Source organism: Vanessa atalanta, chromosome 23, assembly GCF_905147765.1.
Source record: "Vanessa atalanta chromosome 23, ilVanAtal1.2, whole genome shotgun sequence".
NCBI lineage: Eukaryota > Metazoa > Arthropoda > Insecta > Lepidoptera > Nymphalidae > Vanessa > Vanessa atalanta.
Window position 1 is genome coordinate 7,879,619 of NC_061893.1, and position 13,384 is coordinate 7,893,002.

At 34.1% G+C, this 13,384-nt stretch overlaps 1 protein-coding gene across 1 annotated transcript in view; it reads left to right on the forward strand.

Annotated features, from left to right (window-relative positions):
• The window catches only part of LOC125073242 (large neutral amino acids transporter small subunit 1), a 42,764-nt gene that overhangs the window by 22,065 nt on the left and 7,315 nt on the right, over nt 1-13,384 (forward strand). Inside the window, exons 3-5 of the mRNA XM_047684005.1 lie at nt 4,035-4,178; nt 10,827-10,929; nt 11,624-11,749. Of these exons, the coding sequence (XP_047539961.1) occupies nt 4,035-4,178; nt 10,827-10,929; nt 11,624-11,749 (373 nt within the window). The remainder of the gene's footprint in view (nt 1-4,034; nt 4,179-10,826; nt 10,930-11,623; nt 11,750-13,384) is intronic.

Sequence of the window (13,384 nt, forward strand, 5' to 3'; positions counted from 1 at the left end):
TATAATTGAATAATTTTGAACGTTTTCTGGGATCCTGTTGTAAAAACGTATACATTGCCCCAAAAAAGAGTTACTAACCCTGTGTAATCGGGTACTTGGAGTAACAAGTTTATTCTTGTTCCTAGTGTTAATAGAATGTACGTCACAATTTCTGGGAAAATCATTTATGTTTTTGCGTACATACGTAACATTATCAAAAACAAATTGAGAAGCGACAGTCATTATTTTAATTTCTTTAAATTTACCTCTTAACGAATCTTTTGGGACCAGGTTATAAATTGCACGAATAGCCCTCTTCTGCAGTACAAAAATAGTATTAATGTCAGCTGCATTACCCCAGAGTAGGATGCCATACGACATTATACTATGGAAATAACTGAAGTACACAAGGCGTGCCGTATCCACATCAGTCAAAAGTCTAATTTTTTTTACCGCATAGGCTGCAGAGCTAAGTCTATTCGCCAATTTATTTATATGGGGGCCCCATTGGAGCTTAGAGTCTATTGTCATACCAAGGAACTCTGTTGATTCTAAAACATCTAATGCTTCCCCGTTTAAACCTACACTCGTTTTGACACATCTTACATTGGGAGTAGTGAATTTAATACATTTAGTCTTTTTACTATTTAACATTAAATTATTAACACTAAACCAATTTACTATTTCAGAGAGAGTATTGTTCACATCGTCATATATCGAAAGACGTCTTTTTATTTTAAAAATTAAAGAAGTATCATCAGCAAACAATACTATCTCGAGTTTATCACCTAGGAGATGTGGCAGGTCATTTATATAAACAAGGAAGAGAAATGGTCCAAGAATTGATCCTTGAGGGACCCCCACAGTAACTGGAGACCCGGGAGATCTCTTTCCATTTACATCAACCCTCTGAATGCGATTGCTCAGATACGAAATCAGAAGACTGAGTGCAGTGTCCCTAATTCCATAATGACGTAGCTTCCTGACCAAAGTTTCGTGTTGCACACAATAAAAGGCCTTAGATAAATCACAAAATATCCCTAAGGCATCCTGTGACTCCTCCCAGGCCCTGTAAATATTTTTAACGAGCTCAACACCAGCGTCAGTTGTCGAGCGATCCCTTGTAAATCCAAATTGTTTCTTGTGTAGTAACTTGTTATTGTTAAAATGTACTAGCATTTGATTTAGTAATAACTTTTCAAAGATCTTGCTAAGAGTTGGTAGTACAGAGATGGGCCTATAGTTGTTGGGGTCTGATGTACTACCTAATTTAAATATTGGTAATACTCTACTATGTTTCATGAGGTCAGGAAACACGCCACTAAGGACACATTTATTAAATATAGTGACAAGGTAGGGTGCGATTACATCAATTATTGATTTGACTACCTTGAGATCCCCCACAGATCGGCCGTTTTCTTAATATCTAGTGATCTGAAGGAACTTATTACATCACTTACACTTACTGTATTAAATTTAAAGCTAATATTACATTCTTCCACATGGTTTTTTAATAATGATTCAGCAACGGTAGGAGAGGAATTTAATGAGTTAGTTGTCGAAAATGGAATGTCAGCAAAAACAGTTGCAACATCCCGATCTGAGGAAAATAAATTGTTGTCAATAGATAAGCTAAAGTCGGAGATGTTATTTTTGACTCTTCCAGTTTCACAATTAATAATTTTCCATGTCATTTTAATTTTATCAGGTGCCTCAATAATTTTTTTTTTTTATATGCAATGATTTAGCTGTATGACATACACGTTTGAATAGTTTAGAGTAGGCACTAACATAACTGATAAATGAAAAAGACCGATTGTATGATCTTTCACTATAAAGTTCATACAACCTCTGCCTACTCTTGTGAATTCCGACAGTCGCCCAATCATTAAATTTAAGAAAATTCCTAGAATAGACTGTCTTGGAAGTAAATATGGCATTAAATTCTGTTTTAATTAATTTAAAAAAATTGTTATAAAGCTCATTAGAATTATCATTTAATTGTAAATAACAGGAAATTTTTCTCTCTCTCTCTCACTCTATCACTCTCTCTCTCACTCTATCTCTCTCTCTCTCACTCTCTCTCTCTCACTCTCTCTCTCTCTTTCTCTCAGTCGAAGGACGTCCACTACTGGACATAGGCCTCCCCCAAAGATCGCCACAACGACCAGCGGCTTCCCGCGACCTTCACCAGGTCGACGGACCACCTTAGAAAATTTAACAAAGATAATTTGTAAATTTTGTTGCACCATGTACAATATTAACAGATTAAAGATACGAAATGGAAACTTTAAAAACGATAAATGAATTAATAGAAATATATGTTACCGTCAAGGGATGCCGGCAGCTTTTTATAGTAAGCCAGAAGCGAGTAGATGGAACCTCTTACATCACCAAGAAGAAGGTGAACATTTCACATCATCAGATTCGCTCGCCAGCTAACAATTGTAGAACAATCAACAAAAAACTAGCAAAATAAGCGAAAATAAGTACTTATATTTCTCAAATCACGTGAATGGGACACATCTATCTCGTTATAATGTATTCAAATTATCGGTAAATAATAAAACACAAACACAAATAGTTTTATCGGTCGAATGATAAGAACGCGGGATGAAATATTACAATTGTTATTAATAATGAATCAATTTGAATGTTTGTTACGTTTTCACGGTTAAACTATTGATTCAAGCTTGAAACTCAAGGACGCACTTTTTTACTCTTTGAAGGGGTAATGTTAGAATAAAGGATTTTTAACAAAACGATCAAACATACTATTTATAAATTTGATCCTTTAGATAAATTAGATTTTTTATGGTATAGGTTGGCGGACGAGCATATGGGCCACCTGACAAAGGCGCTGTAAACATATTAACCATTCCTTACATCGCCAATGCGCCATCAACCTTGGGAACTAAGATGTTAGGTCTCTTGTGCCTGTGGCTCACTCACTATTGAAACTGAAATGTAATGTAATGCTGTTTGGGCGGTATAATATTTGATGAGTCAGTGGTAACTACCCAGACGGGCATACACAAAGCCCTACCACCATGAATATAAAAATTAGACCAAAAGGGACAGGTTAGGTACCCTATGTTTTAAATCAACGTGCAAAATTTTGTAATGATAGGTTGAGCAATCAAAACGCCTCCAATGAGAACCGGAAAGATACTCGTAATTGTTTATATTTAATAATAATACTTATTATATAATGTTTTTATATTAAAGGCCGAGCAACTAAAACTTATACATGACAAAGTTTATCACTACTTATATAACAAGTATATACTTATGAATAAATAAAATATCAGTCATGTGATGTATATTATTGTTGAACGCTATCGTTAACGTATTATGATAATAAAATTATGGTCAATTTTTAACTCACTCCAAATCAAATTGCTGGAATTAATTGAATTAATTGTTAGTAACTGCACAGGGACTATTTAGGCGATTTAAAAAAAATGGTGACAACAATTAATTTTTGTTGCCTCAGCACTTCATCATTTATGGACAGATTTGGATAAATAATTTTATTAGTTATTTGCATTGACCATTAAAGATTTTTATGTCGATTTTAGATTTTGTAAACTCTAGAAAAGGACTGTTACAAACTAAAACTATGACCTGTTTACAAACTAAAGCGCGCTCTTCCACGGAAAATTATCGGCGTGCATTAACAAAATATGTATGTTACTAAGTTTCTCTTAATATTCTTAATTCAAATACGATCGTACTGACATATTGTAAATTTGATTTACTGATGTGAATCAGAAAAAGATATATACATATATTACATTTTAAGTAAACAAAACTCTACACACGTCTAGTTCATATCTTTGGGGAACTTCCTATAATTTTGATGTGATCGTGTGTTTTTTATTTCAGGTTTTACAATCAAAATTTTAACATATGTGATCAGAATATTGAACATTCTTTTCATTCTTAATACCTAGTACCGTTCGGATGGTATTCGAATCTTTGCATAATTATAAATTAATTAACTGTTTATTTAATGACGTAAACAAATTTTAATTATTATTCCGTTTTCACAGGTAGGCGCTTATTGCTACGCTGAATTGGGTACGATGATTCGTCTCAGCGGCGCCGACTACGCATACATCATGCAGACGTTTGGCCCCTTCGCTGCCTTCATCCGACTGTGGATCGAGTGCATGATCGTCCGGCCATGTTCTCAGGTACCTTCAGAAATTCTTATTTGACTTTACTTTTTTGTATCTGTGGGTCGAAGTGATTGAAATATAAGCCAGTTTCGCTCAACCGTGTTGGTAACGATACAATTTAGTATAGTCATAGTACATGACTGATTGCCTCGTTGATCTAGGGGCTAGATATAAAGCTATTGATCCTGGGCTCAAGCCCTAAGTCGGGCCGATAAAAAGTTATTGTGTTTTTCTATCGAAAAATTCAACAACAGTCTAGAAGTTGAAAGTGCGAAGTCACAGGGATCTCGTAAAGCCGTTAGTCCTACGCCTGAATTCGTTCAGGGCGTATCGGTTTTGCCGTCCCATTGGATTATGGGATTTAGAGAATATGTACTGCAACAGTATTTGCGCACACAATTGTGAACTATACTGTGTCTTGGGTAGTTGGCTCAATACATAAAACACTATTTGAAAGTGTTTTAAGACCTTAGACTTCATGTTTATGTATTCAATTTTATAATATCAAGAACTGAGTGACTAAAATTAGTTCTACATTTAAAATAAGAAACTAATTAAGTTCACAATGCCAGATCTATTCAATCACGAGGGCGCGCAACGTAGAGACCTAATTTAATTAAATATTTTTAAATATAATTAAATTAAAAATTTAATCTAATTTTTGTTTTTTTTTCTGTTTATATACTTAGTCATCTCACGCACACTAAGGGACAAACGTCACTTGCGAATTACTAATACACGATATTGATATCTTAACGTTGAAGGGCGTCATCTTAAGTGAAGAGATCTAATAATCCCCATTCTCCCTAGCTCATTGCCTTTTCAACCAAATTCAAAAAAGGAATATTCTTTATTCTCATGTTTGTGTGTGTGAGTTTTCTAACACTACCTCGGTTTTAACGTTACCATCGTGTAACGAATTAGATGATGATTTTTCCTAATTTCTTACAACACAAATAAATAAAAAATTCTGATCTTTTTTATTTAGGCGGACGAGCAATTGGGCCACCTGATGGTAAGTGGTCACCACCGCCCATAGACAATAGCGCTGTAAGAAATATTAACCATTCCTTACATCACAAATGCGCCACCAACCTTGGGAACTAAGATGTTATATCCCTTGTGTAGTAGTTAAACTGGCTTACTCACTCTTCAAATCGGAGCACAACAATACTGAGTACTGCTGTTCGGCGGTAGAATATCTGATGAACCACCCACTCGGTGGTACCTACCCAGAAGGGTTTGCACAAAGCCCTAACACCAAGTGAAAGACGTATATTAAAATCAAGAATTTTAATGAATTAGCAATATTGTATTGTCCTTGCGCTCCTATAACCTCAAACAATCTTATCACCGTTCAAGTCCAAGCTCCAATCACATTCATAATAATGAAATTAAAAGTATTTTATTTATATTTTATAAAACAAAAATTAAAGTTACACCCTACTATCGTGCTGCTGGGCTATGGCATACGAGAGTATGCTATAGTTCTCGAGAAGGTATGGAGCACGATGATACTCCAATGCTAGTGGGTTGGTTTTTTATTGAAAATAGCTGGGCAGACTGGCAAATGGACCATCCGTTGCCAATGTCATTGGTAAGAAATATCTAGCGTCTCTTACATCGCCGTCTAGCTACCAGATCGATGATTCAATTCAAACCTAGAGAACTACAAAATGCATTCGACAATTGTCAAAGGGAATCCAAAATTAGCTTTCGTCCAAATCAATCGTCTGCCTTTCAAATCAAATCAAATTAGTCGAAAGTCAAAATCAATGTCGAAGAGCCTCTTCGCTTGAAAATAATCCTTTGTCGACGACATTTTCTAATTGTCAATTCGAATACAAATGTGATTTCTAAAAAAATCGTCGTTACTACGAACTATATTGTTAGGGTGGTCCTTCGTCGGAAGTAGCATTGCCAGGCGTCCGGATAAAGCCGGACATAGTTAGGCTTTTTGATTGCGTATCCGGTCAAAACAAACGATGCCCGCTTTTATTAGGCTGTTTACATTTTATTTACTTATTTTGCAAACGAGATACATTCGATTCTAAATATATTACATTAGAAATTAACAAGATTCGTGGTAAATATCAGATTAGCAATAATCAGAAAAGCTTGATTTTTCATTCAATTTCTTTATCGCATCTTTTAATATTGACACACAAATTCTTCAATAATGTAGGGTGTCCGCCGTCCGCCCTTTTTACCCAAATGTCCGGCCAAACTAACTGGTCTGTCCTGCTATTAGGTTCGGCGACCTGGCAACCCTGGTCGGAAGCATTTACCTGTATCGTTACAGTTAATATTCGAGCATTTTCAATTTTATTCGATGGTATAGGAAAAAATCGTAGAGTAATTTGCAAAGAAGAAATAAATAAAAGAATTAGCTAATGAAGGAGCTTGGTGGACTACTCTCCAAACCTCTAAAATGAGGGGTTTTTGTCCAGCAGTAAATCATAAATAAGTTATTACACTTTTTTTGGGGAATTCTTAAGCTTACGACAGGTTAATCTATGGTTTTAGTGGATATAGACATAAGCCGGTTTATCTCCCCACTCTAGGGATACCTTCCTGAAAGTTCCCGCTATGTGGAAAAGAAATGGTAGTTAAGCCAGAGTTATTGGGGTATTTAAAAGGGCGTTTAAAATTGTTAGTAAGTGACTAGTTAGTACTAGGCAGAAATTGGCCATGTCATTTATATAATATATCCTGCCTGTAAAGTAACAAGTATTAGCTCCACGCTTTTGTATTACCTATATAATCTTGTGTTAAATAATATGCCTTATTTATTAACGTTTTAAGAAACGATTTAAATTTATGAATCGTCAAAGATAAAAATATCGTTTCACGAAGTGAGTTCTTACAGAGCGCTTCTGGTGGCGAGACGTACGCCTGTCCATTTTCATTCGCTTTAGAATTTTCACTCTTTCTAAGCCATTAACGCTAGCTAGTACTTCACGTACCTCATTCAAAAGTGGCGAGAGCAAGCCAACTTAACGCTCAACTTGAGTGCACGCCGCTAAAAACATTCTAAACCTTATCGTGTGTAACATTAAGTATATTATTGTTTAATTTCTACGGTTACTATAAATAAAGCTTTTTGTATTTTTTTTGTATGCAGAATGAATCTTTATGTGTTTTGTAGAATTGTAATTAATCAAGTCTCGATGCCAACTTTCATGAAACCAAATCTGCATTATGTTTTGGAAATTCCGTTTATTTAATCGGGAATCAATAGCTTTTAAAAGCTATTATTCTCTTTCCTAGATGGGACTTATTATGACATTGCGACGCAATATGTCATACTCAATCGGTAAAGCAGGTTATCGCTCATACTGAGCACACGAAAATAGATCTTAAGGTGACGATCCTTTTCTTACCCTGACTGTACATGAATATTTGTACATGAACCATTTAAATTCTTGATTAGTATAAGAGAGAAAATTTACTTTTTGCTTGTTACATACGTTTGTATTATTCAAATAAAGTTATTCTTTTTTAGTTTTTAAACTACAAACTTTACTACATTCATACACTATGATTCTAGAGTCCTCCGGCACAGTTCTGTCAAATATAACTGTCATTAAATCTAAGTATTGTTATATTCCTAATAATGTAAAATATAATTTCGTTATAAAATCATTTCTCCATTATTGAAGTTAGTTAAAAGGTTGTTTTTCCTTATTAACCATAAAGATAGCAGAGGTAGAGGTAGGTAGAGGGAGAATAATAATCAATAATGATATGTTTAGTACTTCTATAAAGAATTTTTGTTTTAAACAGCTAAGAATCCTTTTAATATTGTCATTATAAAATGGGCTATCCGCGTATTTAACGTCTGATAGAGAAATTAAAATTATTATATTCATTTTTTTTTTTCATATTTCTCAATGCACTTAAATACCACCGAGAACAAACGATTATTTTATAATAAGCAAAATGTTGAACGAGGAAAGTACATCCTTGATAGTAAATTGGGACCATGAAATAACGAACCTCTTGAAGTAACCTCAATAGTTGTTACGCCCAAGGATAGCATACTAACCTAAACAAATATCTCGCCCACCATCAAATATTTTCGATAGCACACAACAGTCACGTTTGATATCGAGGCCAGGTAAATCAATGCCTTTTAACCCCCAAAAGTTTGGCCTGTATTACTAGCTAGTGTAGAATGTTGCGTCATCTTGGTGAACATTTATTTCTTTATACCGATAAGGATCAGTTTAATGAATATCTATTTTACCCAGTTAATTTTAGAGTTCTTTGTCGCTGAGTTTTTGAGTTATATCGCTTTTTTTTACAAATTCCAACAGCTGTTTGCAATTTGACAATCCAGATATACCATAGTAATCGACGCAGTCCTGATCGCTCCTTATGGCATTATTGTCACTCACAATAATAATTGTTAAGAATATTACGTATTAGTAAAAAGTAGGAAAATTGTCTATGTCTAAATCTCTTTGTCTCTTATATATATAGGACAGAACGTCAGAGGTCTATGTTAGAGTATCTATGCCGGGAGGATGTAATAATTATCAGTTTATAATGTAAATAGTTACTAAACGAGACTAAGAATTCAATAGTTTTAAATATAAAATGGCTGCCACAATAGCTAATACCAACTCTCTAGTTTTAAAGCATAATCAAATCAGCCAAGCTCTGCAACCGTTGTGAATTTATCATTGGCTGTGATCCAATGTTTTCAGCCAAAACCTCAAGTAATTTAGGAATTTTTTAATGAAAGATCTGAATTATGATATATATTTTTGTTGTTTTCTTTATTTTATTATTATTTATACTCGAGTGGCCCACAATGACACTATTCACCTATGCTATACCAATCAACCGAACTAATAAATGAATTAACTACCATCTTTGTTCTATTAACTGATTGACTGATTTTGGGGTTTTCTATTTCTATTTGTCAGTATAAAAAGAAAGATAAGTTCTATTAAGAAAAAAGACCTTTAATATTTACATATATTAGAAGAAAGGCGAATAATTTAATTAATTGAAAATAAATCGAAGAATGAACCTTCTAAGTCACACATAAAGCAAGGAGGTAATTCATAATTGAAAATTACTAGTAAAAGCTCTCTGGAGTTTAATGTCCCGCAGCAATTTTGTATGCTCGTAGTTAAAGACGTCATCAACACAAAGGCATTGTTTTGAGGCAGAAAAGCTTGTTATTGGCTGGTATTTAAACAAAGGTCTGAGCCTAGTAGAAAATAGCAAAAATATACCAAGATTTATAAGCAAGTAGATTAATTTTAAACACTTAGTATGAAGGTAGTATGAACAAAAGTATTCGTTGTCAATCAAGTGTATAATGCGCTTAGGTAATCTTAGCCTGACCTATTTTCACACAAAACTAATCAATATGGCGTCATATTAATACAACGTATAGGTTATCTCACTAATTATATAACCCTTCAAATATATTTATTTATATAAATCAAATCAAAGGTCAAAGCCATGAATATATTAATAAAACAAAATGAGTTCTAGTAGTTTTACGTAACACAATTTCTAAAGATAAATATGTATAGAACTGTTTCCAATAAAGACGCTTAACGCGCAATTTGTTGCAATGCATGTATTTACTTGAGTAATAAAGGCATATGAGGCGTATAGAGCTAAGAAAATAGACATCTATTTTCTATCACCATTCATCAGTTCTCTTTGCCATATTGATTCTTCGCTTACATTTATTCTTAAACGAGATTATTATTGGCGCCCGATGTGGGACAATTTGAATTATATTGTGTGATATTATATCTTAATATATATTCGTTGGGAGAGTGGATATAAATTGGTTGTTAAGAATTGAACGTCGGTTCACACACTTTTTCTATAGTTTAATAAAGTAAAACGTATAGTCTGTCTTGTATCAAAAGGATTAAAGACAAACGAACAACACAAATTAGATTTCATTGGACATTGGTCAAGATTTAAAATAATCTGTGGTATTCATAAATACCGACGTTTTGTTTGTCGACGGACTTGCTATAGGAATTTCGGAAGTTAAATAAAGTGGATAGAAATAGTTGAGGGAAATAGTGATGTATTTATTGTATATATATTTTAATCAAGAACCGATTCCGAGTGCGTAACATAGAAAAGCTATTTGTATATCGCATAGACAAAGTTATCTAAACTTTGTTTATCTTTTCTCCTTCTGTTATTGGGATGTATTAGAACTACTATTTTATTTTATTGTTATTTTTATAATATATATAGCAGTTGAGCGAATAGATTTTGGTACCTTTGTAAGAAATATTAAACATTCCATAGTTTACCAATGCGTGACTAGCCTTGGGAACTAATATGTTATGTCCCTTGTGCCCGTAGACGCTACACTGGCTCAATCACCCTTCAAACCCGAAACATAACATTACTAAGTATTGCAGTTCAACGGTAGAATATCTGATGAGTGGGTGGTACCCAAATGACCTTGCACAAAACCCCACCACCAAAGTGACATATAAAATATAGCCACACTAAATATTAAAAAGTACGAAAAGTAGTTATTATAAATATACAAAACAAAATAAGAATTCGATAATTTATTCGACTTATGTACTCTGTTGTGACTGTACATATGTATAAGGTTGGAAGTCAGAATGGAACTATTATTAACTTATTTCTACCCAACAGGCAATCGTTGCATTGACATTCAGTGTGTACGTGCTGAAACCGATATTCCCCGAGTGTGATCCGCCAGAAGACGCTACACGACTATTGGCTGCTTGTTGCATTCGTAAGTTACTAAACCTTTTTAACTAAATAAGACGATCGACGAGATCGACGAGCGATGAGATAAAGTTCTATAACGGGAAATTATTGTTTTATTATTGATATTTTTCTTCAAACTGATCTACCTTTTATTTTTTATAAATGAATATGTCCAATTGCTTAATACGTAATAATTGACTTTGGGAGTATCCCTATATTTCCCAGTATGTCTAATGGCTTTTAGTGTCTATGATTACTACGAATAAATATAGTATTGTAGAGTTATTAATACATAATCAAGGTTAGAGACTTAGGACCTTTTTGGAACGTAGTTCTTTTACGCGGCTTATAGTGGAGTGAACTGATATAAATCATAACGTAAAGATAAATCCTTCTGTTATCGCCTGGAGACGGCGACCGTTTTCTCTCGTTTCTTATAAATATTACATAGCGGGTGTGTTGTTGAAAAGAGCTTTTTCTCTCTCTTTCACTGTCTGAAAGAAGAAGACGGCATTTTTTAAATAATCCCTCATAAAAAACATTTATAATTAAAAGTGTCAGTGTGATAGTAACAACATTTAGTATTTTAAGGGAAGTTCAGTGGTTACTATTTACACGAATGGTTCTACGGTTAAATCTTACGTCTTATTGATTTTCATAGATTTTAGGTCAGTAGATAATTGTGAATATTGTGACTAAATTATTTTTATTACCCACAGTTCTGCTAACATTCGTGAACTGCTGGTCGGTGAAGGCAGCTACCCGGGTACAGGACTGGTTCACTTACGCCAAACTACTGGCTCTATTCATCATTATCGCGGCTGGTATCTACCAACTTTGCAGAGGTAAGATATTTTTTTGTATCTTTTGTAATGTAGAATAATTTAAATCATCGCTAATTTCCACGTAACCCTTCTTTTTAACCTCTCTGTTACTTAAAAACATTATTTAGGACTAATCGTTCCCGTCACACATGGGTAGACTTAAAGGACGTCAAAACGCTCACACTGAATGAGAAGTTAGTTTTTTTTGGCCAGGAATCTTCGCGTACACACCCAGCACAACTAACCGAATTATGTCACATTTGGATTAATGTTTAAGGAAGAATAAAGGACAAATATTCATTTCTTTCTGAAATATTTTAAGCCTAAACGATTTCCTAGTTGAAAGGGGAGCTATTGTAAAAAAAAATAGTATGGAATTAATGATATAAAAGAACATGACACGCCCATATCTAAAACAGCTGTATGATCAAATGTTAATGGAGTAAGAAAGAAAAAACTTCGTTAACTCGATGTCAGCTGCACGCGCTCGCCATCAATGGCTCGGGATAAATCTATTTACTACATAAATGACTCTCCACACGCCGGGCAGGAATATTGAATTGGCTTAACATACACACAATAAAGAGGGACGAGATAAAAATAGCTTCAAATAAAGTTGTTTCGTTTTAAAATACTATACATTGGAATCGGATGCTTTGGTTTTTGATTAATTCGTCGGTATTTATTAATTATAAATACCGACGAATGAATTCGAATATTTAAAATTAAAAAAAAAATGTATTCTCCCTCTTTCTGTCAAAGTTTTTTTTATGTAGTAGGTACACGGGATAGCACTCAGGAATAATGTAGCTTGCCAGCATTAAAAGATTTTTAGACTTGGGTCACCAGTTCTGGAGATTATCCCCTTTCCTCTTTCTAATATTAGTATAGATATATAGACTAGACAAAAGCAGTTTTAATATACATAATTTAAACACATTTGAGCTAATTTTTTGAGAGAAATTTAATAAAGACTATATTTATTTTTATTTGATAATTTATTTATAAGCGGAATAACGATAATAGTTGCGATGGTGATAGTATCACAGACAGGGACGCCCACGCTATCGACCGACGAACCAGTTACGATGTGACTGTGTGTGCAAGCCCGTCTGGGTAGGTACAACCCACTCATCAGATATTCTACCGCCAAACAGCAGTACCCAGTGTTGTTGTGTTCCGGTTTGAACGGTGCGTGAGCCAGTGTAACTACACTAAGTAAGCTAACGCTGTCACTTTTGAATTCTTGTTGATGTTCGATGCCCGTTAACGGCGAAGTAAAAAAATAATTCTCACAAATTGTCATTCCCATTTCTGTCAAGAGATGGCACTGTTTTGTTCCCATGCGCATCGCAGTAAACGTCAACGTCAAGTAAAAAAATGCACTAGACACACTGTAGATTGCTACAGTGTGTCTAGTGCAATTAAAAATATATATCGTTTTTAACTGACTTCAAGGAGGCAGGTTCACAAATGAAACTGTGATAGTTAGACTTTTGATTTTTTACAGATGATGTAAACCAGAATAAAATAAATATTTATTTAGGATACATACAACAGACATGATTATTTTGCCGTTTTTATGAATGGTACGGAACCCCTTCTCTCGTGCGCGTCCGATTCGCACTTGGCCGGTTTTTTAATCATAGTTAAGCG